Source organism: Lepidochelys kempii, chromosome 10 (genome assembly GCF_965140285.1).
Source record: "Lepidochelys kempii isolate rLepKem1 chromosome 10, rLepKem1.hap1, whole genome shotgun sequence".
Taxonomy (NCBI): domain Eukaryota; kingdom Metazoa; phylum Chordata; order Testudines; family Cheloniidae; genus Lepidochelys; species Lepidochelys kempii.
This window is the reverse complement of record NC_136389.1, coordinates 47,320,717-47,346,028: the sequence shown is the minus strand read 5'-3', so window position 1 is coordinate 47,346,028 and position 25,312 is coordinate 47,320,717. Positions and strand designations below refer to the sequence as shown.

The following is a 25,312-nucleotide window of genomic DNA, read 5'->3' as shown; positions in this document are numbered from 1 at the left end:
ACTCTGCCAACCATCTCTGGGGGTTTCACCATTGATTCAGCGAAAGCAGAGTTTGAAAAAACAGGGTTATTGATCTTCAGGAGAGCCCAATGGGAGGGAAGTGAGAGGCTCCCACCCAAGCTTCTCATGGCTCTGTGAAGCTGCTCTCCTGGTCCCTGCCCCGGTTTAAATTTCACATGCCTACCTCAGAGTTGCCTAGAGCTGACGGGACCCAGCTTTAGCCCACAGACATGCAGGGGTTTGATGGAGCTACTACACCAGTTTACACCAGCTCAGGATCTGGCCCCAGGCAGCTTTTGGCATTCCTGCCACCTGTGCTGCATCCAGTGCTGCAACTGAACCCCCGCCCCCCACACCGCTCAGTCATCTGTTCCCCCCACCCTCCTTCACACCTCACATGCCCCTGTCTGACACATGAACCTGGCACAGGCTTTGAGGTTTGTTTTTAAGACCTGCATTGATTCCAAGATTCAAAGTCCCAGGGCTCCTGGGCACCCAATCCTGCTTTGACTGACAGCCATTGACTGCAACTGGAGCAGGGTTTAGGGTTTATAAACAGCGCTTTCCCTCAGCACGGACACAAGGTCCCCAGAGTCCTGGGTTACCTGCCTTAACTATCTCATTCTTGGGGGCTGCGACTGCATGGGGTCACAAAGACATATTGGGGGGGCATGATCTCCTCCCATGCTTTATGGCTGGATGGGATGGGATAAGGAATTTTATGGAAGGGAAGTCTTGTAACTTTTTTCTGATGTCATCTGAGTGCATGGTATAGAAACAGTTGAGAACCACTGATTCATAACCATCTCTTACTGGCATTTATCCTATGTCCAAATTTCTCTAATCTGGGAAAGCATCCCGAGGCTCCTGGCTTATATTTCTCACTCATGAGATGAGTTTCATTTGTCTCAATCTAGAGACTCCCATGGTGTTCCTTTGGTGGAGTGATATCTTTCATCCTACAAAATCCTTGGGGATGAATGAACTGGCTTGTGACTAGGGACGGAGGAGGTCCTTTTGCCTAATTTCAAAGCCAAGCAGATACCGTGGGTGTGTAGGTTTGATTTGATCACAAACTTTATCAGGCTCACATCCTACTTAGGCTAGACAATGAGAAAAAGCGAAGGGAGGAAAAAACAGAGCCAAGAGTGGGCAGAGTGAGAAGCAAATATGGGGAAGGGGGTGGGGTGGGGGTGGAAGCAAGGGCAAGAGAAAAATACCAATGACTCAACCAATGCAGCCCCTCTGTTGCAGGCATCACTCCTATGCATTGGGTGGCAGAATGTGTCCTAAATAGACAGCACAGGTTACTCCTTAGCTAGCAAAACAAGTTAGTTGGGTTTTTAAATGGAATCACCCTTTAAAGATCCCTGGGTTTAAGTTACAGGGGAAGGGTTCATGAACTCAACACAGCTATGCCAAAGGCAGCTGCGCAGGTCAACAAGCACTGCCTCGGATGCCAACAGCTTTCCCATTGCTCTTTGTAAGGTTTGTGACCTTGAAATAGCTTCAGGTGTAAACTCCACTTATGTCACAATCAGCCTCCAGAAGGGGAGAGACTAGGGCCAGCATCTGATATACTGGTGTAACTGGCATCAGAAGCTGGCCCATAAAAGCTCAGGGGTCAGATCCTCAATTGGTGTAAATTGGCATCACACCATTGAAGTTTATGGAGCAAGGCTGAGTTACACCTACTGTCAATCTGGCCTGTGGACTGAAGATCATTCAGTCGATCTCCCTTCCAGCACAGGATTCTTCTCAATGTTTTGTTCAGACCTATTTTAAATTCCTCCAGAGAGGAAACTTCCCCCACTTCTTTTAGGAGACTGATGCTTAGAGTTGACGGTGGGATGGCAGCTGGCAGGGCATTCTCCGTGAGGGCTCCAGGGGCTGTGGAATTCCCTCCCGTCCCTAGTCCAGAATAGCCCAGACTGGGCAAGGACAGGGCCCATTTGATTCAGCTGGCCTTTGCAGAGAGACAGGGGATGGAGGCTGGGCCATGGAGGTGTTGGTGTTTGATTGCGTGCCCCTAGCTGGTGGAAGGAGTGAGCTGATGTTTGCCATCCTGGTCTCCTAGTTTCAAATGATGGGCAAGGTGCTCCGAGCTGAGCTTGGGAGGTTTGTACCTCCCCCGCATGCCCAGACAGGGGTGGAATTCCACCAACTCCAGGGGAGTGTGGCCTGATTTACACCCCTGGGAAAGGAGAATCAGGCCCTTCATAGTCCATTCCTCTCCATAGCGCCATGTCCAATGCCTGTGCTGGGTGAATAAACAGGGCCTGACTCCCAGTTCCCCAAAGATCCCTTTACACTGCTCTGGCAAGGGGCCCTAAAGGGGGTGAAAAGGTGCTACCCTTCCTCCCTCAGTGCTAGTCTCTACTCCCACTCTAAGTGGCTTTGGCCCCCTGTTAACTGTACATGCCCTGTTGGGGCCCATAATCTCTGGGCAGTTCCCTGTTTAGTTGCCCATCACCGGTCTCCCGCATGGGGAGAGGGTTAGGTTGTAGCAAGATCCAGGCACGACTTCGGAGAGCTCCTGGAGATTAAACAAGATCTGGGCTGGGCTGGCAGAAGAAGGATGCTCCAGGGAGAGCTGGCGGCCCTGGGCAAGAAGCTGCGGGCGCTGGGCAGGTCTTGGTGGGAAGGGACGCAGCCTTTGGCACCAGGAGAGGGGGCTCTCGGCCAGGACACAAAAGGCGAGGGCGAAGCGGCGAGCGGAGGGAAGGGGCAGGGATCCGAGGAGGGGCTGAACTCTGTCTTCGGGCCAGAGAGCCGGGAGCGTCGCTGCAGGGCGGCGGAGTCAGAGGGGCAGATCGAGGAGGAGAGAGCGGAGCTGCGGGCACCCTGCGCAGGGACGGGGAGCCGCGTCTGGGCGCCGGGCTGCCGGGCAGGGGAGCTCGGCCCGGGGGAGCAGCGGGAGAGGCCGAGCTGTCCCAGAGCCGCCAGCCCCTTGCGGGGTCCCGCATGGCCCGGCTCTGAGGGGCTGCGGTCGGGAGGAGCCCGGACGGGACGGGAGTCCAGGGCGATGCTGCGCCTGCTGGAAGCCGAGCTGCTCTTCGCTTCCCTGCTCTCCGGCCCCTTCCCGCCGCTCTCCGGGGATCAGAAGAGGTGAGATGCGGGGCGCTTGGGGGCTGTCACTGAACCAGCGCAGCTGGGGGCTGCGGGGCGAGGGCCGGGCGCAGAGGCAAGCCCTGGGCTCCCGCCGGGGAGGAGATCGGGGACGCAGTGCGGGAGCCGCCCGCCCCACAGCAGCCGAGCCTGCTCCCTGCTCCGCCTGGCGAACGCCCCCGCAGGTCTGCGCTCGGGCCCGGCGTGGGAAGCTCGAACGGCTCCTTCCCGTAAGCAGCGCCACGGGCCGGGCGCCGCATCTCTGCCACGAGCCGGCACCCCCGCCTTGCCCCTCCGCCGGCTCCCGGCGCCCCAGCGCGCCCCAGCGCCAGCAGCCCGCCCTTGGCGAGCCCCACGGGACTCTGCCTGCACAGGTCTCTGACGCCCGGCGCTTGCCTCGGAGCCACTGAGCTCCTGGAGCTGAGCCGGCACCTGCTATTCCAGTCCCGGAGCCCCCCCCAGCTCTGCCAGTGCCCCCATCCTCACCTGCAGCCCCCCACCCCTCTATTCCAGTCCCGGAGCCCCCCCCAGCTCTGCCAGTGCCCCCATCCTCACCTGCAGCCCCCCACCCCTCTATTCCAGTCCCGGAGCCCCCCCCCCAGCTCTGCCAGTGCCCCCATCCTCACCTGCAGCCCCCCACCCCTCTATTCCAGTCCCGGAGCCCCCCCCAGCTCTGCCAGTGCCCCCATCCTCACCTGCAGCCCCCCACCCCTCTATTCCAGTCCCGGAGCCCCCCCCCCCAGCTCTGCCAGTGCCCCCATCCTCACCTGCAGCCCCCCACCCCTCTATTCCAGTCCCGGAGCCCCCCCCAGCTCTGCCGGTGCCCCCATCCTCACCTGCAGCCCCCCACCCCTCTATTCCAGTCCCGGAGACCCCCCCCCAGCTCTGCCAGTGCCCCCATCCTCACCTGCAGCCCCCCACCCCTCTATTCCAGTCCCGGAGACCCCCCCAGCTCTGCCAGTGCCCCCATCCTCACCTGCAGCCCCCCACCCCTCTATTCCAGTCCCGGAGACCCCCCCCCAGCTCTGCCAGTGCCCCCATCCTCACCTGCAGCCCCCCACCCCTCTATTCCAGTCCCGGAGCCCCCCCCCAGCTCTGCCAGTGCCCCCATCCTCACCTGCAGCCCCCCACCCCTCTATTCCAGTCCCGGAGCCCCCCCCAGCTCTGCCAGTGCCCCCATCCTCACCTGCAGCCCCCCACCCCTCTATTCCAGTCCCGGAGCCCCCCCCCAGCTCTGCCAGTGCCCCCATCCTCACCTGCAGCTCCCCACCCCTCTATTCCAGTCCCGGAGCCCCCCCCAGCTCTGCCAGTGTCCCCATCCTCACCTGCAGCCCCCCACCCCTCTATTCCAGTCCCGGAGCGCCCCCACCCCCAGGACTGCCAGTGCCCCCATCCTCACCTGCAGCCCCCACCCCTCTATTCCAGTCCCGGAGCCCCCCCCCAGCTCTGCCAGTGCCCCCATCCTCACCTGCAGCCCCCCACCCCTCTATTCCAGTCCCGGAGCCCCCCCCCAGCTCTGCCGGTGCCCCCATCCTCACCTGCAGCCCCCCACCCCTCTATTCCAGTCCCGGAGCGCCCCCCCCAGCTCTGCCAGTGCCCCCATCCTCACCTGCAGCCCCCCACCCCTCTATTCCAGTCCCGGAGACCCCCCCAGCTCTGCCAGTGCCCCCATCCTCACCTGCAGCCCCCCACCCCTCTATTCCAGTCCCGGAGCCCCCCCCCAGCTCTGCCAGTGCCCCCATCCTCACCTGCAGCCCCCCACCCCTCTATTCCAGTCCCGGAGCCCCCCCCAGCTCTGCCAGTGCCCCCATCCTCACCTGCAGCCCCTCACCCCTCTATTCCAGTCCCGGAGCCCCCCCCCCAGCTCTGCCAGTGCCCCCATCCTCACCTGCAGCCCCCCACCCCTCTATTCCAGTCCCGGAGCCCCCCCCCAGCTCTGCCAGTGCCCCCATCCTCACCTGCAGCCCCCCACCCCTCTATTCCAGTCCCGGAGCCCCCCCCAGCTCTGCCAGTGCCCCCATCCTCACCTGCAGCCCCCCACCCCTCTATTCCAGTCCCGGAGCCCCCCCCCAGCTCTGCCAGTGCCCCCATCCTCACCTGCAGCTCCCCACCCCTCTATTCCAGTCCCGGAGCCCCCCCCAGCTCTGCCAGTGCCCCCATCCTCACCTGCAGCCCCCCACCCCTCTATTCCAGTCCCGGAGCGCCCCCACCCCCAGGACTGCCAGTGCCCCCATCCTCACCTGCAGCCCCCACCCCTCTATTCCAGTCCCGGAGCCCCCCCCCAGCTCTGCCAGTGCCCCCATCCTCACCTGCAGCCCCCCACCCCTCTATTCCAGTCCCGGAGCCCCCCCCCAGCTCTGCCAGTGCCCCCATCCTCACCTGCAGCCCCCACCCCTCTATTCCAGTCCCGGAGCCCCCCCCCAGCTCTGCCAGTGCCCCCATCCTCACCTGCAGCCCCCCACCCCTCTATTCCAGTCCCGGAGAGCCCCCACCCCCAGGACTGCCAGTGCCCCCATCCTCACCTGCAGCCCTTCTGCTATTCCAGGCCTGGGCCATATTGCAGCTCTTTCACTGTAGGTCAATCCTTTGTGTGTTTTTGTTTAAAGGTGCATTTCGTGCTGGACTGACAATAGCCCTGTAGATGACAGTCCTCTGTGGATTTGTCCACAGGGCAGGCACAGCATGGGTCCTGGCAGCAAGAGCTTCCCCACCTCTTGCGTGAGGAGAGAAGAAAGAGTTCAATCTCCATGGTGCATTCAATCCCTAGCTTCTCTTCTGGGAGGGCCACCAAGGGCTTGCCAATTAGCGTTAATTGAATTTGGCAGTTGTGCCCAAGGAACTGGACCCATTTCGCACAAGCCACCGAGCAGCCCTCAGCTGGTAAATGACTTTCAGCGCTCGCAACCTGGGCCAGCGCTGAACTAATGATCTGGCAATGAAGGGATCCATTCCCTGTTACTAATCCCCAGACCCCCTCTGCAGCTCAGAGCCCCAGACCCGCTCTGCAGCTCAGTCTGGCCTGACAGCATGAGAGTGCAGCACGGACTGACAATCGTGCCAAGGTGTGTGGTTGCTCTGTAATGTGGACAAATGGGGGACTGGAATAAACTGAGCTCAGTGTGGCCCCATTGTGTTAAGGGCTGTACAGACATGTCTGAAGACAGCCCTTGCCCCAAAGAGTTTATGATCAAAAGCTACTGCAGCTTCCAGTATCTGGATTACCACATGCCTTTGCCCAGCCGGTGGAGGAAGAATCCCGGGGCCATGTGGTTCTTGTCCCCCTGAAGGCATGCTTGGAACAGGCTTCGCACACAGACACCTTTACTTACCCCTTCAGCATTTGTAACTGAGGTCAGGGAGCTGAGTTCCAGCCTGGTTTAAGAAGGACTAACTCTATTGACCCCACTGACACTGCAGCTGCTTCCATCAGGTCTGAATCTGACCCCGTGGGAATTCTGAGGGAGGAAGGACTTCAGGTTTGGGCTTTGATTCTCTTCTCACTTACAGGGGGGTAAATCAGGCATAACTCCCTTACAGTCAGTGGGACTACACCAGTGTCAACCTGGGGATAAGAGTCAGGCCCCAGATCAGGCCCATCTGTTTTGTTAACATGTTCGGTGCTGCAGAACGAGAGAGAGAGAAAGATCTGACTCACCTTCAAGACAGACAGACAGCCTGTCTGAGCAGAATGGTTTATAGCTAAGGACATAAGCACCAAAGTATTTTCTAAGGGCCAGATCCTCCGCTGGCATAAATGGGCACGCTCGCTTTGTTGACGTCAGTGGAACTATGCCAATGTTCAGCAGCTGAGGCGCCGACCTTAAATCCCCTCCCGCACATTTTGTGGAGCCTCCAAGTAAATTGTTTTTCCTGGTGTTGCACAATGGACTAACTGGAAGCAATGACACATCACCTTATGCCTGTCAAAAAAATATCTGCAAAAGATGTTTCAGATACGCCAGTTGTGTTGATGGGGCCAGTGCTGCCAAGGCTCCTACCCACAGCCGCAGGACAACTTCCTCTCCTCCCCCTGACACAGGAGCACTCCGCCTTACCCAGCTCCCAAACCACCACACGGCATGAGTCTGTGTGGTTTTCCAGGCCATTAGACCCCCCTCTTTCCCCCCCCCGGCATGCCACTGGCTAGGAGCCCTGGCCAAGAGCAGCATATTGTTATAAACTGGGTGAAACCTAATCATGGGTTGGGTTAAAAGCTCATTGAGGTTGGTAGGTGTGAACTCATCCTTCTGTTAACATAACTGTAAACATAAACGCCACCTAAGACAAAAGGTGTGTGTGAAGCCATCCAGGTGCTTCTGGGCTGAGTATTGTTTGGGGTAGGTTTGTATGGGTGTGCAAGAGAACACACTGCAACTGAGGACAGAACCAAGAACAGAGAGGGAAAAAACAAGAAAGCCTAGGGCCTGGTCTGCACTACAGAGATGGGTCACCATAAGGCAGCTTACGTCAACTTAACACTGCAAGTGTCTACAACATTTCTCCCGCCGCTGTAAGATGCCCACTACACCCACCTAATCGCTCCACCTCCGCGAGAGGCATAGCGCTTAGGTCGACGCAGTGAGGGTGACGCAGTGTCCGTGTACCCCCCTGCACTGCTCACATCGCCTGTTGCTGCCTTTGGCAGCCTGAGCTCTCAGCCTCATGTGGGGCTGAGAGATCAGGCTGTCAAAGGCAGCAACAGGCGATGTAAGCATAGAGTTGACAGCCCGAGCCGCCCTGCTACCAGGGCTGACAGCCAGATTCCCGCCAAGCCGGGGCTGGCAGCTCAGTGGCAGGGCTCCAGCTGTCAGTCGAGCAGGGGGAGCTCCAGCTGTCAGCCCCGGCGGGGGTCTCCGGGCAGTCAGTGCCCCGCAATGCCCCACACTGTCAGTTAAATCGGTGGAAGCGCTCCTGGTGAGGACATGCACCACCAACAGAGGGGGCATAGTGTGGACATAAATCACGGCAGTAATTACTGTGGTGGCTGTACATCGACCTAACTTAGGTCGACCTCTCTTTGTAGTGTAGACAAGACCTCAGTGTGGCCTCTGAGTATAGTTTGACCCTGGAAAAAGCTGGAGATTTAAGAGAAATGCATCAAAGAAAATACCAGGCTCCATCAAGTCCTACTTCCGACTGGAACATCCCCAGGGCACCAAAATTTGACTAGCTTCTCAGGTCACAAGTATCCAAGGGCACTTGCCTGTGATGTGGTCTGTTTGGAGGGACGGTTAATTCTGACAAATACAACCTTAAGGCCCTCATGTCACTCCAGACCCGAGACCAGTGAGCAAAAACCACCAAGCCATGTCTACTGGTCTGACACGTGCCTATGACACTCAGGTGGGACAGGCTGAGATGGCTTTGTGAACCAAGGCAGCCTGCAATCTGATCTGGAAGGAACAAACTAGACTTAAACTCTTCCTTCATCTTTCCTGCAGCAAATCTTGTCCCGAGAATAAAATCCTGACCATGGAATACACCTGTACAGGAGCAGGTGGGATGCCGGCCACATGCTTACGGTAAGTCATGTGCCTATTTGGAAGCTCAGGGTGGGAAAGGGGAGGCATGTGTAGCACCCCTAGGATTTTGAAATTGGGGGGCATTTAGAAGGCTTTGTCTTTCCCATAATGAGGATAAACAAACAGGTCACAGCTCTCAGGATAGATTGACTGTGTCTAATGGTTAAATCCGGGGAAGCAGGAGCCAGGATGCCTGGATTCTATTTCTGGTTCTTCCACTCTCGTACCAAGGGCAAGTCCCTTCTGCTCTCTATGCCTCAGTTCCCATAGCTGTACAATGGGGATAATAACTACACCACAGGGGGTCTGATCCTGCATTGCTTACACAATCACAACGCCCAGGAGGAGCCCCAGCTGGTGTAAATCAGCGCTGCTCCAGGGACTCCGGTAGAGCTATGCTGGGAGTCCAGCCCAGTGACTGTTGAGAGTGTGAATGTGTGAGGAATGCAGGAGCGGGCCTGAGGGTGTTCCGGGGTTTAATGAGTTAATATTTGTAAAGTGCTTTGAGACTCACAAATAAAAGACCCCCTAAACGCTCACAGTATTAGTGCTATTAGCCAGAGCTTCTCCAGTGAAATCCTCCCGGAACTCTTCCACAGTCAGGGCTTTGTGCACTGAGGTGCCGTGTGTGATCTATAGCTTTACTGAGATCACGAATCCTGTACCAGAAAAAGGAGGTCTGAAGTGTCCAAACCCAAACCATGTGTCTCTCCGAGGCAGCCCAGCTGAGCACCAGATGTGGCCAGCTTCCCTCGGACCGGCATCATCTTCAGTCGAAAACAGTCTGAGGAGAGCGGGGCTTGGCAGGCTCCAGTCATTGCAAAGGCATTTTTTAAATGCACACTCCAGCATTTTTTGTGCATTGCCAAGGGAATTCTTGAGCCTTTGGAGACTGGAGAAATAGAGCAGCGTGGAGTTTTGGGAGAGAGCTGAATAGACCCAGCCACTCGCTGAAAGAGAGATCGCAGACGCACATGGCAACTCTGTGCCCGTTGCAGTGAACCCTTGGGTCTCTCTTTGGCTATGTCCACACTTATGGTGGCGTGTCGAGTACCATCGTGCCACAATGAAAGGCGGGCTGCACCCCCACTTGTCATTGCAGCGTGTGACTACACATCGCAGTGAAAGGCTCTGGCAGGGGTGGGAGGCCGCGGGACACTGCACTGCTAAACACAGCAGTGTAGACAGGAGTCGCTGCTTGGGTGTGCAGAGAGCCATGTAGGGTATGTACCCCGGGGGGATTCAGGCGTGTAGGGCGCTCAATCTGCCTAAGCTAGGGGTGGGCAAACTTTTTGGCCCGAGGGCCACATCAGGGTTCCGAAATTGTATGGAGGGCCAGGTAGGGAAGGCTGTGCCTCCCCAAACAGCCTGGACCCCACCCCCTCCCACTTCCCGCCCCCTGACTGCCCCCCTCAGAACCTCTGACCCATCCAACCCCCCCTGCTCCTTGTCCCCTGACTGCCCCCTCTTGGGACCCCCTGCCCCTAACTGCCCCCCCAGGACCCCACCCCCTAACCAATCCCCCCTGCTCCCTGTCCCCGACTGCCCTCACCCCTGTCCACACCCTTTCCCCCTGACAGGCCCCCCTGGGACTCCCACGCCTATCCAACCCCCTCTGTTCCCCATCCCCTGACCGCCTCCCCCAGAACCTCCCCCACATCCAACTGCCCCCTGTTCCCTGTCCCCTGACTGCCCCCTGGACCTCCTGCCCCTTATCCAACAATCTTGCTCCCCGCCCCCTTACCATGCCACTCAAAGCAGCAGGACTGGCAGCTGCGCCAGCCGGCCGGAGCCAGTCATGCCACCGCACTGCCCAGCAGGAGCTCGCAGCCCCGCCACGCAGAGCGGTGATGACACGGCGAGCTGAGGCTGCGGGGGAGGGAGGACAGCAGCGGAGGGGCCAGGGGCTAGCCTCTCTGGCCGGGAGCTCAAGGGCCGGGCGGGACGATCCCGTGAGCCAGATGTGGCCCGTGGGCTGTAGTTTGCTGACCTCTGGCCTAAGCCGTGCCACACCATCTACACGCTATATACACCCATGCTAGCTGGGTGTGCAGTGTCTGTACTCTACACGCCGCCGTAGACGTACCTTTTGATCCAGCAGATTTGTAGTCATGTAGCCCCTGCAATACGCTAGGTGCTATCCACACACACACACATAGAGACAGTACATTTTCAAAGGCATCTGAGTGGTTTAGGAGCCTAAGTCCCATTTCAAAAGTGACAGTGCCAGATTTTAAAAGGTATTTAGGTGCCTAACTCCCACGCAAATCAATGAAGTTAGGAGCTTAAATACCCTTGAGGATCTGGGCTTCAGTACTCTGAGTCTTACTGAAAGTCAGCCACACTCTGGGCTTGTCTACACTTATACGCTGCAGTAGATCCTCAGTATAGACGCAATCTACACTGACGGGAAGGATGCTGCCACCAGCATAGATAATCCACCTCCCCGAGAGGTGGCTGCCAGGTCGATGGAAGAATTCTTCCATTGACCTAGTGCTGCCTACACACGAGGTTAGGTCGTCTTCACTACGCTGCTGTGGATTTTTCATTAGTTCGACCTAATTTTCTGGTGTAGACTGGGCCTTAGGCTCTTAAATCACGTGTGTAAAAGGGACTTGGCCGCTCGGTCACGCAGGGCTGATCTGCACCGGGAACTGACATCAGCACAGCTACATCTCTCAGGGGTGTAAAAAGCCGCAACGCCGAGTGATGTAGTTAAGCTGATGTAACCAAGAATTCTTCCATTGACCTAGCTACTGCCTCTCGGGGGGGTGTGAATTAACTACAGCAGAGGTTCTCAAACTGTGGGTCAGGCCCCCAAAGTGGGTCATGACCCCGTTTTAATGGGGTCACCAGGGCTGGTGTTTAGACTTGCTGGGGCCCAGGGCCAAAGCCCAAGCCCTGCCACTTGGGGCCAAAGCCCGAGCCACACTGCCCGGGGCTGAAGCCCAAAGGCTTCATCCCTGGGGAGTAGGGCTTCGGTTTTGGCTTCAGCCCTTGGCAGCAGAGCTTAGGTTACAGGCCCCCCACCTGAGGCCAAAGCCCTTGGGCTTGGGCATTGGCCCCCTCTCCCAGGGTGGCGGGGCTCCGGTGGGCTCAGGCTTCAGTCCCCCTTCCTGGGGTCATGTCGTCATTTTTGTTGTCAGAAGGGGGTCACGGTGCAATGAAGTTTGAGAAACCCTGAACTACAGTGACAGGAGAACCCCTCCCCTCGCTGCAGTGAGTGTCAACACTGAAACATTACAGCGGGGCAGCGGCAGCCATGAAGATGTTACCCCTTGCTTTAGTTAAACTGCAAGTTATTGGGCTCAGTGTAGGAATCACTAGGTCAATTTCTATACTCTGTGCTGTGTAGGTCAGAGAACATATCCAAACAGTCCCTTCCGGCCTTACAAAAAATTGTATAAATCTATATCCGAGGCTGCGTTAGGGAAGGGGATAGCAGATACAGTCAAAATAGGTCGATTTCAGATCAGTAAATGAAACCAATAACTACCATCCCCAAGTAGCCCTGTGCCAAAATCCGTAATATTATCCAGAGGAAGAAGCAGCATGTTTGGGACACCCCACAATGGTGGGTGGGGCAAAGGAGAGGGGGAGGAGTCAAAGAGGACCCCAAGGCCTGAGTGTTGGGGGCTGGGGGTGTGATCAGTAAGGACCGGGGGAACAGGGAAGGTTAGGGAGGGAAGCTGGGGAGATCAGTTTCAGTCTCAGCGAGAGGACGGGAGATGCGGATTGGCTGGAGAGAGGCAGGTCAGGAGAGGGGAGGTAGAGTTCTGAGTCACTGGCATAAAGATAGTGGCTGAAGCCATGTCAGTGGATGAGATCCCCCAGAGGCAAGGGGTCAAGAGAGAAGAGGAGGACAGACCCTTGCAGGACACCCAGGCTGAGGGAGGAGAAGAGCCACTGAAGGAAGGGGAGGTAAGAGGAGAGTGAGGGGAGGAGAGAAGCACAAACAGTGAGTGATTATGTGGAGAGGTTGGGATGCCTGTTGTAACTAACTAGCCCCCTAGCAGGAGGAGAGGCTGAGAAGTTACTATTGCAAAGCACAAGGGTGTGCAAACTCCCCCGCCCGCAGAGCTGGAGTGGGGTAGAGTTGCCTTTCCCAAGCCAGTGTTCTGATCTGGGAGGGCAGCCCCCGGACCGGACTGTATCTTGCTACCTGCTCTGTTGGGCAGACCCCCAAGGCTTCTGCATGCTGTCACCAGGGCTGGAGCGGAAATTGGAAGCACACTGGCTGGCTGAACCTTTGCCCAAGCTGCCTGCTGAGTCAGCTATGATTACAGGACTGGCTGGGAGCAGGGCCAAATACCTTGCAGGGCCCTGCCGAGCCGAGCTTCCCCTGAACTCTTTCATTACTGCAGCAGCTGGGCTCCAGCATTTTAATTAGTGAAATTGTGCAGAGAAGCAGAGGGGGAGTGAGGGTGGGGGGGTTATTCCATTGGGCATTTGCTACTCCTCTCAGCATGGGCTTCCTAGCCACAGGCAGCTCTGGGCTTGGCTGGGGCTCCCCCCGAACGCTGACTCGGGGGAAGCTGAATCAGCACTGTCTATGCCCCCCAGCTGACATGCATCACATATTCTCGCAGTCCCCTCTTCAGCTCCAGCTTGACTGGCCTCAGCAGCCCCAATGCTGCAATCTGGAAGAGCTGCTGGGCCAGGTCCTTGGGACCAGCCCTGCAGTACCCGGTGTAGCTGGGAGCAAGCGGCTGGAGAGGGATCTTTCTGCCAGTCCAGTCCCAACTCAAGACAGCCTCACGGCTGGTTCAAGGTGAGCTCATGCAGTGACTGCATTGCACACAGCAGCTCAGGCCTTTGTCCTTCCACCTCAGCCACACCCCTGTGCTGAGGTGGGCAGGAGGGGTAGCATAGAGCTGGCTATACTGGTTCTTGCCCACACAGCAGTTTCCCCTGTGCCAGAAAAATCTCCAGTAATTGGCGAAACAGGCCTGGAGGCTGCTTTGTGCCACCAGACTGGTGCCAAGCTGGCTCCGTGGGGACCAAGATCTGGTCTTTAGCTAGGGCCTGATCCTCAGAAGAGCTAAGCATCCACATCTCCCATTGCCATGTCTCCAGATCAGACCTTTTCTTCTGAGCCTCCCCACTGTGCACCACCAAAGCTCCCAGCCCTGCCTTAGAGAGACTATTCCTCTCCTTGAGCCAGAGGGCACTTCAGCCTCCTCGTTCAAACACGTGTTGACTGTCGCCAGCTCTGAGTGACGGGAGGCCTTGGTCCAGAGGGTTTATCCAGGAGTCTCTTCACAGCTGGATTGCACATGTAGCTGAGAAGGGCGTCCGGCGAAGGGTGAGCTCTGCCTGACGCTATACCCAAAAGTAAGGCTTTGAGCATCCTCCCTTTCAGTCCTGGGAAAAAGTGGGGTGGGGATTGGAATCCAGCCCAAATGCAGCCGATGTGCACTACCCACAGATGCACGAGAGTTTCCATAGTCATGGTGGTCTCTGTGCCCAGCTGGAGTGACTTCTTCGCTCCTCCTGGCGCAGAGTCAGCTGACCCCAGCCCAGATCTCAGTACATCACCCAAAGGAGGAGGAGGAGGAGTAGGGAGATTGTGACAGAGGGCAACTTACCTAGGCACCGTGCAGCCTCAGCAGCAATACAGTCTTACTGAGATCATAGAATCATAGAATCATAGAATATCAGGGTTGGAAGGGACCCCAGAAGGTCATCTAGTCCAACCCCCTGCTCAAAGCAGGACCAATTCCCAGTTAAATCATCCCAGCCAAGGCTTTGTCAAGCCTGACCTTAAAAACCTCTAAGGAAGGAGATTCTACCACCTCCCTAGGTAACGCATTTGTGACGAAGTGGGCCTGTTCTTAATGTTTCCTCCGAATATTGTGGGGGTGCCTCAGTTTCCCCTATGCAGTTCTTAAGTATCTAGGGGGTGGGGTAAGGGTGTATGATCCTTGCAAAGCCCTAGAGGGCAGGTGTGTGCAGGGGTCTGGACACAGAGAATGGCCAACACCCTGTTTCCTGGCAACTGATGGCCTGGGCCCTTCCCCCCCTGCAAGGTGAGAGCTGAAGGGTTGGAGAACAAAGGAATCAGGTGACCTCCTGGCCCGGGAAAGGAACAAAGCCCAGAGGAGGAGGGGCTGGAGGGAGTTTCAGTTTGGGGCTGGCTGGGACATGGAGTGAAGTGCAGACGTGGTTGTCTGGCTCACTGCCCCCCAAAATGGACCCAGCTGAGGGGTCCCGTTCTCTGCACCTGCAAGCTCTGTTTTAGACCATGTTCCTGTCATCTAATAAACCTTCTGTTTTACTGGCTGGCTGAGAGTCACGTCTGACTGCGGAGTTGGGGTGCAGGACCCTCTGGCTTCCCCAGGAGCCCCACCTGAGTGGACTCGCTGGGGGGAAGCGCACGGAGGGGCAGAGGATGCTGAATGCTCCGAGGTCAGACCCAGGAAGGTGGAAGCTGTGTGAGCTGTGTGTCCTGAAGACAGGCTGCTCACAGAAAGGCGACTGCCCCAGAGTCCTGACTGGCTTCATGGGGAGCAGTTCCAGAGCATCGCCCAGGGACTCCGTGACAACTGGTGGTAGCGGTGGGATGTACTGCACCCCGTGGATGGCGCTTCCTGCAGTAAGTGACTGGGGAGCAGTAACACGAAGGGGGATCGCCGAGGACCAGGCCTGCTGAAGGCTCAGAGAGGAGCGGTTTCGGGGGGCGGTTAACCCCTGGGAGTGTGTGACCAGCGAGAAGGACTGTGCAGTAATGGGGTCCCCCTGGGGACTGCAGTGAGCAGTCTCAGGGGCGGAGGAGCCTGCAGCTTGGCGCGGGGAGAGAGAAGGACTTTTGCAGTAACAGGGTTCCCCTGGGGATTGCAGCGACCAGTCCAAGGGGCGGAGGAGTCTGCAGCTCGACCCTGGCAAAGAGGTGGTGACCTCGAGAAGGGCTGGCACACTAGGGGTTCTCCCTGGAAACCGTGGGGGGCTGAGAACACACGGGCCTCTGAGTCCACAACAACTTGGGAAGAGCGGAGTGACGGCCTGTCCCCGTCTCCTTAAGAAGGACATTGTAACCCTGTGCAAAAAGAGAGGGTTGAGCGTTGGAAAGTTCACCAAAGCAGAGTTAACCGTGCAGCTGGAGGAGGATGACCGCTCTAAGGAACAGATTCCTGACCCCAAATGGGGCTATAGCAGGATCTGGGAGCAGCTGGAGTGGGAGCCAGGCATCGCCAAGACTCCTGTCCCCGACCAGACGGGGGTCTTCACGATCGGGTTCCCCATCGGGGGATCGAGACGGACGGGATTGGAGCTGAATCCGAGAGAGCAAGAGGACTGTGAGAGACAGCGAGAGCCCGAGAAAGAGCTGCAGAAGCAGCAGCAGCATGAACTGGCGGTGGGGGAGCGGAGAGGCCTAGGGGACCTCCCCGGGGTGAGTGGGGATAGATCCCGGGGGGCCAGTTCCGCAGGGAACCTCGAGACTAAATTGCTGCCCCTAGTTAAGGGGGGCGGGGTGGATGCCCACCTCACTGCCTTTGAGCAGGCTGGAGATTTGAACCAAGGGGACCCTGCGGAAAAGCCCCGGTGTCTAGCTCCCTTGCTGGGTCCCAAGGCCACAGACTCCATCAGCCAGATGGGTGGGGAGGTGGACAGGCTCCCACTCCTGACCCCAACCTATATGTCTGTGTGGAGTTTCCTGGGGCCAGGCCCCTCGGACCCCCAGTGGGAGCGGAAGGTGATGGTCAATGGGGAGACATTCCTGGGGTGGCGAGATCCTGGGACAGAGAGAACTGGTGTCAGACCCTGGGTGGTGCAGCCTCAGATGCTGAGGGGCGCTGTGAGCTGGGTGAGGGTCCCAGGGACGAAGCCCCTCGCCTTCCCTATGGCCCAGATCCCTGTGCAGACCCAGGAGGAGTGGGGCTGGCTGGTCGTTGGGGTGCCCCAGGACACCAGCTGCGAGACCCTGTTGTGGGGTGACTGTGTCTCTTTGGGACAGGATCCAGGCCCTGTTCCTGTAACTGCCAAGGGTTTGAATTTGAATCCAGGGAACCAATCGGCGGAGAGGGAAATGGTCAGTGAAAATGCAGATGACCTGGCTGGCAGCAGGGAGGAGCCGTTAGGCTCAGGCTACCTGCCTGCCTGTAACCAGACCCCTGGGGTTGGGTGGGACAGAGAGATGCTCCCTGCCCCCTTGCACACAAGAGTGGGGACTCTCGCTGGCTCTGATGCATTGAGGAAAGCAGTGGCCTGCCCCCACTGGGACAGCAAGGGCAGTGCTGAGCTGAGACCCCAGCTGAGTGGGGGGAGACACAGGCAGGGCAGGGGATCTGTGGGGAGTGGCAAGGTGCTTGGTAAGGAAAGTTTGGATGAGCCTAGGCAGCCTTGTGATCTGATGGCTGTGTCCAGTCAGCAGGGTGCAAAGGCGAGGAGAGTGGAAGATGAGAGTCCCGGGACCTTACCTGTTAGCTGGGTGGAGAATTGGGACAGTGAAGGAAATGGGTCTCTGTCTGTCAGGGGTATTGACTTGCCTATGGAGGGAGCTACCCTGGTCTCCAAGCAGTTGTCTGTGACCAGCCTTGTGTGCTGGGACAAAGGGAATGAGATCCCAACCTGTGTGTCTGGTAAAGGAGAAAGTGTGTCCGGCTCTTCTTGGTCTGTGGAGCAGACAGAAGGGGCCTTTCAGCCTGTGATGGTTGAGGGTCCTGCAGTTGTCTCAGAGCTGGTTCTGGACTCAGCTAAAGCCCAGGAAGGGAAGGGTCCTAAGTTTCTGTCTGCTCGGGAGAATGGCCCTGTAACTAGGTCGCATCCAGTTAGGGTCTATGTAAAATCCCAGAGACCAGACAATTCTGGTGCTTGTATTTTGCCTGTTGCTAGTGTGTTGTTGGAAAGGGTGGAGCAACTCTGTCTAATCAGGGTGAGATCCTAGCCAGGGCACAAGGAGAGCATGAAGGTGATGTGATTGTGTTACCTACTGAGGGCGTGGAAACCTGTAGCAAGGAGGAAAAGATTCCTGAACTTGTGTGTGGCAAAGGGAAGGAGAATGCTTCTAACCTTTTATCTAGGAAGTCTGTAAGTTTGCCTGAAAGGGGATTGTGTAGGAATCCGCCTGATGGGCCAGAGGTGATTCTGGATGTAAGGGAGACCCAGAAAGAGTCTGTTGTTGCTCAGGAAAGTGTTCCCCTAGAGCAAGCCCTAGGTAAAGAGGGTAAGAGCAGAATTTCTGGGAGGGGTGAATTGTTGCATAGAAAAGCCCTTGGGAAAGGAATCCTCATGGAGTCTTTGCAAGCAGTTTACTGCAACTGAAGGGTGTGAAAGTGATTTAATCAAGAAAGTTTCAGTTCCTAACAGCCAGAAATTTTCTGTTGTGAATGGATCCACTGACTTTCCTGTTGAAAGATCCAGTGTGGATAGCTTTGAGAAGGTCTCAGATGGAGTGAAAGCTGTTAAGAAAGGTATACCGTCCTATAACCAAGTGGCTGTGTTTGGCCAGCTTGTTGGGGAGCCAAGGTTGTGGAGAAAGGGATGTCTCCATGCTAGTTCTGTAAGTGAACAGTATGTGGCCCAGGTCAAGATGGGGGCCCTTAACCAAGAGAGCCCGAATTGCAGCCCTCCAGACTGGAGCTCTGGGAGAAAACCCAATCCCAGTTTGACCCCCTGGGGTTTTGGGGTGGCCAAAGGGCATGGGCCGCATAAACCTTCCCATATGCGGCATGCGAGTGCTATCGACCACCCCGACCTAAGGGAGGGCGTGAAACTGGAAGGGCCTGGTGTAACTCCTACCAAGGAATGGGAGAGACGCTGGGGCATCCATGGGAACATTGGTGGCTTCGAACTTCCCCAGGTCACCGGGTAAAGTGATCCCGCTCAGTTCGATCTCGAAGGGGGGAGAGATGTGACGAAGTGGGCCTGTTCTTAATGTTTCCTCCGAATATTGTGGGGGTGCCTCAGTTTCCCCTATGCAGTTCTTAAGTATCTAGGGGGTGGGGTAAGGGTGTATGATCCTTGCAAAGCCCTAGAGGGCAGGTGTGTGCAGGGGTCTGGACACAGAGAATGGCCAACACCCTGTTTCCTGGCAACTGATGGCCTGGGCCCTTCCCCCCCTGCAAGGTGAGAGCTGAAGGGTTGGAGAACAAAGGAATCAGGTGACCTCCTGGCCCGGGAAAGGAACAAAGCCCAGAGGAGGAGGGGCTGGAGGGAGTTTCAGTTTGGGGCTGGCTGGGACATGGAGTGAAGTGCAGACGTGGTTGTCTGGCTCACTGCCCCCCAAAATGGACCCAGCTGAGGGGTCCCGTTCTCTGCACCTGCAAGCTCTGTTTTAGACCATGTTCCTGTCATCTAATAAACCTTCTGTTTTACTGGCTGGCTGAGAGTCACGTCTGACTGCGGAGTTGGGGTGCAGGACCCTCTGGCTTCCCCAGGAGCCCCACCTGAGTGGACTCGCTGGGGGGAAGCGCACGGAGGGGCAGAGGATGCTGAATGCTCCGAGGTCAGACCCAGGAAGGTGGAAGCTGTGTGAGCTGTGTGTCCTGAAGACAGGCTGCTCACAGAAAGGCGACTGCCCCAGAGTCCTGACTGGCTTCATGGGGAGCAGTTCCAGAGCATCGCCCAGGGACTCCGTGACAGCATTCCAGTGTTTCACCACCCTCTTAGTGAAAAAGTTTTTCCTAATATCCAATCTAAACCTCCCCCACTGCAACTTGAGACCATTACTCCTCGTTCTGTCATCTGCTACCATTGAGAACAGTCTAGAGCCATCCTCTTTGGAACCCCCTTTCAGGTAGTTGAAAGCAGCTATCAAATCCCCCCTCATTCTTCTCTTCTGCAGGCTAAACAATCCCAGCTCCCTCAGCCTCTCCTCATAACTCATGTGTTCCAGTCCCCTAATCATTTTTGTTGCCCTTCGCTGGACTCTCTCCAATTTATCCACATCCTTCTTGAAGTGTGGGGCCCAAAACTGGACACAGTACTCCAGATGAGGCCTCACCAATGTCGAATAGAGGGGGACGATCACGTCCCTCGATCTGCTCGCTATGCCCCTACTTATACATCCCAAAATGCCATTGGCCTTCTTGGCAACAAGGGCACACTGCTGACTCATATCCAGCTTCTCGTCCACTGTCACCCCTAGGTCCTTTTCTGCAGAACTGCTGCCTAGCCATTCGGTCCCTAGTCTGTAGCTGTGCATTGGGTTCTTCCGTCCTAAGTGCAGGACCCTGCACTTATCCTTATTGAACCTCATCAGATTCCTTTTGGCCCAATCTTCCAATTGGTCTAGGTCCTTCTGTATCCTATCCCTCCCCTCCAGCGTATCTACCACTCCTCCCAGTTTAGTATCATCCGCAAATTTGCTGAGAGTGCAATCCACACCATCCTCCAGATCATTTATGAAGATATTGAATAAAACCGGCCCCAGGACCGACCCTTGGGGCACTCCACTTGATACCGGCTGCCAACTAGACATGGAGCCATTGATCACTACCCGTTGAGCCCGACAATTTAGCCAGCTTTCTACCCACCTTATAGTGCATTCATCCAGCCCATACTTCCTTAACTTGCTGACAAGAATACTATGGGAGACCGTGTCAAAAGCTTTGCTAAAGTCAAGAAACAATACATCCACTGCTTTCCCTTCATCCACAGAACCAGTAATCTCATCATAAAAGGCGATTAGATTAGTCAGGCATGACCTTCCCTTGGTGAATCCATGCTGGCTGTTCCTGATCACTTTCCTCTCATGCAAGTGCTTCAGGATTGATTCTTTGAGGACCTGCTCCATGATTTTTCCAGGGACTGAGGTGAGGCTGACTGGCCTGTAGTTCCCAGGATCTTCCTTCTTCCCTTTTTTAAAGATCGGACCTTGCTGTGCGATTACAGAATGGGTGGAGGAAGGGGATGCAATGGATCTACCCTCCCTAGTTTGGTATGACATTGTGTGATGATATCCTAGGCAAGACTGTCTCAGGTGAGAGCTTCCAGAGCCAACACTGAGGTAGTCACAGCGTGAGCTCCTTGTGATGCTTCCGTCCCAGAGGACAATGTCTGAAAATGAGCCATCCCAATTCTAGGTGGAAAGTACAGCTCCAGGGAGGGGGAAGTACCGAATGACTGAGTCCAAAGGCTGAAAGTTATGGTTGGCTGGTGATCTGGGCTGGCCTGCACTGGAAAATTAGCTTGGTCCAGTGTCATCACTCAGGGGTGGGAAAAACCCTAAAGGCTTGGCTACACTTGTGAGTTAGAGCACATTAAAGCAGCCCCGGGTGCCCTGGCTCACTACCTGTCCACACTGGCAAGGCACGTAGAGCGCTCTGATTCCATGGCTAGAGCGCTCCTGGTACTCCACCTCGGCAAGTGGAATAACGTTTGATGAGCCTTGGCTGCAACGCCCGGGCGTCAGTATGAATGAAGTGTTGCATTACTGCACACTGATCAGCCTCCGGAAACGTCCCATAATCCCTTAAGTCAAGTGGACACTCTTCTAATTGTTTTGTAATTGCTGCACGAATGCGGAAATGCCTTTTCAAAGCGCTTTCTGACAGCCAGCTGCTTATCTGCTCCGAGACAAAGCAACCATTAATGTGGCATGCTGTGTGTGAGAGAGAGAGGCGGGGGAGGAAGGGGGGTCTGCTGCTGTCTGAACTTACAGGACAGCATGCTGATGTGCTCTCAGCCCCCCAAAACCCACTCTCTCCCCCCCCACATACACACAACACACTCCCTGTCACACTCCACCCTACTCCCCCATTTGAAAAGCAAGTTGCAGTCACTTGCATGCTGGGATAGCTGCCCATAATGCACTGCTCCCAATGCCGCTGCAAGTGCTGCAAATGTACCAGTGTGCTTGCAGCTATCAGTGTGGATAGACTGCAGCGCTTTCCCTACTGCACTCTCCAAAGGCAGGTTTAACTCAAAGCGCTCTACATCTGTAAGTGTAGCCATGCCCTAAGTCCCTGCGTAGACAGCACTAGGTTGATGGAAGAATTCTTCTTCCATCAGCCTAGCTACTGCCTCTCAGGGTGCGTCTACATTGAACTGCTACAGTGGGAAGTGGGAACTGCTGCAGGTGTAGCGTTTCAAGTGTAGATACACTCTAGGTGTGGAGCAATGGTTGGGCTCTGGCATGCATTCGTGTCGGGTGCTGTTTCATTTAGCCTTCCAATGACCAACACGGGCAACTCGCTCTATTTGCAGCTGATTCTGAACAGGGGATGGAGGGTAAACAGTGAAGGCCAAATTCCATTCTCAGTGTGGACCCACGGTGCTGGGGATGGAGAAGGAAGGAGCTGGGAAGGCTGCTTAGAGCCCAGTTTTATGGGCCTCTCTGCCTGGTAGTGCACAGATGGGATCTGGAGAGAGGTCTGCTCCAGTCCTCCCTCCCCCGCCAGCCCGGAGGGGCGCCATGGCTGCAGGACCCGACCTTGAGGGAAGGCTCCGTGTTCCCCTCGCTCTGGGAGCTGGGCAGTAGATTTACACTGGAGCCTTCCCAGTGATGTCAATCAGGTTGCCCTCCAGGGTGACAGCAGAATTCTTTTGCTTGGCAGAGAATGCAGAAGAATGATCCTGTGGTTAGGGTTAGGGTTAGGTTAGGGTTAGGGTTAAGGTGCTAGATTTGGACTGAGGGTTCCTAGCTCTGCCACAAGACTCCCTGTGTGACTCTGGTTCCATTACTTAGCCTCACTGTGCCTCAGTTTCCCCAGATGTAGAGTGAGGATAATCATGCTGCCCTATCTTTGAAGTGTACTGTGAGGCTAATGGCGCAAACTTTCAGGAGGTGCCTAGAGTCTTTGGGGATGAGGGCTGTATCCTAGACAGACAGACAGGCCGATCAGGAGCTCACACCTTGCTATCTGGCTGAATGAGACCATGCTTTAATAGGGGGATTGGGTTTAGAGAGCGGAAAGGCTGTGGAAGGCCAGGGCGTATCAGCAGATAAACGCTGGGTGAAGTGCCCCTCTCTGGCCTGCACAGCTGCTCTCAGGAACTTGGCCTCTGTGTGGACAGCAGAACGCTCTAGTCCAGGTCTGCCAAGAGGAGGATCTTTGGGCAGGAACTGGGAGGAGCGACTGGGAGGGGCTAGGCCAGCGAGGCGAGATGCTCAGGGCCCAGGCTGTGGAGGCACGAAGGGTTAAAGCCGTGCGTAGGCACTGGTGCCAGACCTCAAGGTGAATTGTGAGGCTGGGGGATGGGGGGACTGGAAGGTCATTTTAATTAAAGTGTCTCCACAGAGGGTTTGAGAAAACAAACCACAGGCTCCTCCCTGCCTCCGACTTTGCGGGAACCCGGCTTTTGCTTTTAATTGAATTACGCTGCAGACATCTCCCCTCTGCTGGGCTGGACCCTGCCTGGAGTGACACACCACGGCTCTGCAGCAGCAGCCCAGGCAGGGCAAGGACCCAGCCCAGCAGGAGACACAGAGAACTTAAAGCCAGAGCAGGGAGCAGTGCAGGGGGTTGGCATTGGGTAGTGGATCATTTCACCTATAGGTTGCTGGCACTAATCCAGACCAGGCTGATAGTGATAGCAGTGGGACCGGTCCAGGGTTCTTTGCTCGGGGTCCCCAGCCAAGGTTCATTTTGACCCTCTCACCTGCACCCTGGTTTTCATTCTGTGTCCCCCGGGAATTCATTGATTTCTGTGATCTGTGGCCGTGTCCTTCCCCTAGTGGGCTCTGCACATCTGCCCAGAATTCAGATCGGCTGGCAACGCCACCACCAGCATAACCCTCCCCCGGACAGAGCCTGCGCAGCTCAGCAGCTAGGGTGGTGTTGCTGGCACGGGTGCTGGATCGCTGCCTCCCCAGAGATGGGCATGGCCATTTCCGGCCCCTCTCCGCATTCGGCTATGTGGGCACATGAACCCGACCGTGTCGCAGACCCAGCTCCCGAGTGGCTGCCGGGGGAGCCTCAGCCCTACCAGGCTCTTGCCTGCCCCATGGTACACCGGGGGAGGTAGAGCGGGGTGCCAAGGGGATGGGTGTATCAGAACAGGACCTCCTGCCTCTTCAGCTGGGCCCCTTCTCCAACACAGCACAGGCTAAATCTCAGCAGCGTTTGCCGACCATCTCCCACCATGGACTCGGCCCTGAAGCTGCAACTCCTGTCCAACTCGGCTGCTTTGCCGAGCTCTTTGCCGCTGACCCACCAACCAGCTGTCAGGGCGCTGGGCGGGGAGTCTTGGGTTCTGTTCCAGGCCCTGCCACTGGTCTGCCGGGTGACCTCGGTGAGTCACTTCCCCTCGCTGCAGCTCTTTCTTCTCCCCGCCTTTGTCAGTCTTGTTTATTTTGACTGGCAGCTCTTTGAGGCAGCGATCTCTGTCCAGCACCTCTTGGCACCACTACAAGAGCAATCACAATGGTGCCCGCCCCGATGCGTTCTCTCCTGAATGGCATCTCATAGACTTTGAGATTTTAAGGCCAGAAGGGACCATCAGGATCATCTAGTCTGACCTCCCGCCACGTCCCAGGCCACAGAGCCTCACCTACCCGCTCCTGAAGTAGGCCCCTAACTTCTGGCTGAGTGACTGAAGTCCTCAACTCATGATTTTAAGACTTCAAGTTAGAGAATCCACCATCTCCTCCATGCTACTGGTTGAGTGTGTCCGCTTCTGGGGTTCTATGAGGCTTCTCTCTTCCAGTGAACCTTTCCCCTGCAGGTCCCCAGTGCTCGCAGCTGTCTCAGATTTCATCAACCCCCTTTGTCCCACCGTGCTTCATGCCATTGCCATGTGTAACAGCCCAGCGGAGGCAGAGGCCAGGAACGTCTCTAACAGCCCCCCCCAGCCCCCTTGAGGGTTCAAGTGGCTTTACAAAACATATTTCAGCAAGATCCCTTTGCTTTCCCTGTAACAGTCCATGTCACTGCTGCAGCTCTGCGGCCTGGATGGTTTGCATGGAGCTTATGCCCTCATCAAACTCATCTCCGCCTGCTGCTGCGCCCCAGGCCTGCAGCTAGATTAGCTTCCCTGTGTCCCTGAGACGAACTGCAGCTCTCACCCCTTTGCACTGACTGTCACTGGGGGCAGGGAAGACTGGGTTTGCAACATGTTTGTAGCAGGAGTTGCACTGGGCACCTTCTGAGGACAGCAGCCAGGCCGCTGGTACATTGGTGACTTGGTCCCATGATTAGCCGATTGCAGTATCAGCAGGTTTGTTTGGGGTTTTTTGGGGGTGGGGCACAGGATCCAGTGCTAACTGGTTCCAGAGTCAGCAATTTAACTGGGCACCTTGCTAGTCTAACTGGTTTCTGCGCCAGCTGGTGGAGCTAGGCAAGGATCATCCCATGCTTCTGTTCAGCATTTTTAAAGTGCCCATCACCCTTGAATAGAGGCACACAGGGCCAAATTCATCCTGGCACTGGAGGGGCGCTCAGCACACAGACCGGGGGAGGGGGAAGGTGCTAAGGTGCCTCCCCTATACGCAAGTTGCTAGGGGGTCAGTTTGGCTCTGGCCCAGGGCAGATCAGCCCCAAAACCTGCCCTCACTTGTGTCTGGCCTCTAAGGACCATTGCAACAGCTGGGAATAGCCCAGTGCACAGGAATACACTGGCCATGACCCCTCTCTCCTCCAACATGCCCTGGTACCAGAGACTCTTATGGGGGTATGGCCTAGACCCCTGACGATATGGACTCTGCCGAGATTCCCCCTATATAGGTGGAATTCCCCAGAGCAACAGATCCAGCTGGTTTAAGGGCCCTGTCACAGGGTGGGCTGGACTCTTATCCTCCCTGC

At 56.4% G+C, this 25,312-nt stretch overlaps 1 protein-coding gene across 7 annotated transcripts in view; it reads left to right on the top strand.

Annotated features, from left to right (window-relative positions):
- The first annotated feature begins 2,546 nt into the window (after positions 1-2,546).
- LOC140918562 (collagen and calcium-binding EGF domain-containing protein 1) overlaps positions 2,547-25,312 on the top strand; it is a 56,352-nt gene continuing 33,586 nt past the window's right edge. For 4 of the 7 annotated variants that reach the window (XR_012161239.2, XM_073363284.2, XM_073363281.2 and 1 more), the window contains exons 1-2: positions 2,548-3,108; positions 8,550-8,630. Coding sequence is in view for 6 of the 7 variants with exons in the window: in XM_073363284.2 (XP_073219385.1) it covers positions 2,579-3,108; positions 8,550-8,630 (611 nt within the window). In the remaining variant the exon portion in view is untranslated. Of the gene's footprint in view, positions 3,109-8,549; positions 8,631-25,312 lie in introns of all 7 variants that reach the window. The other 3 variants (XM_073363283.2, XM_073363282.2, XM_073363285.2) reach the window with 2 other exon arrangements.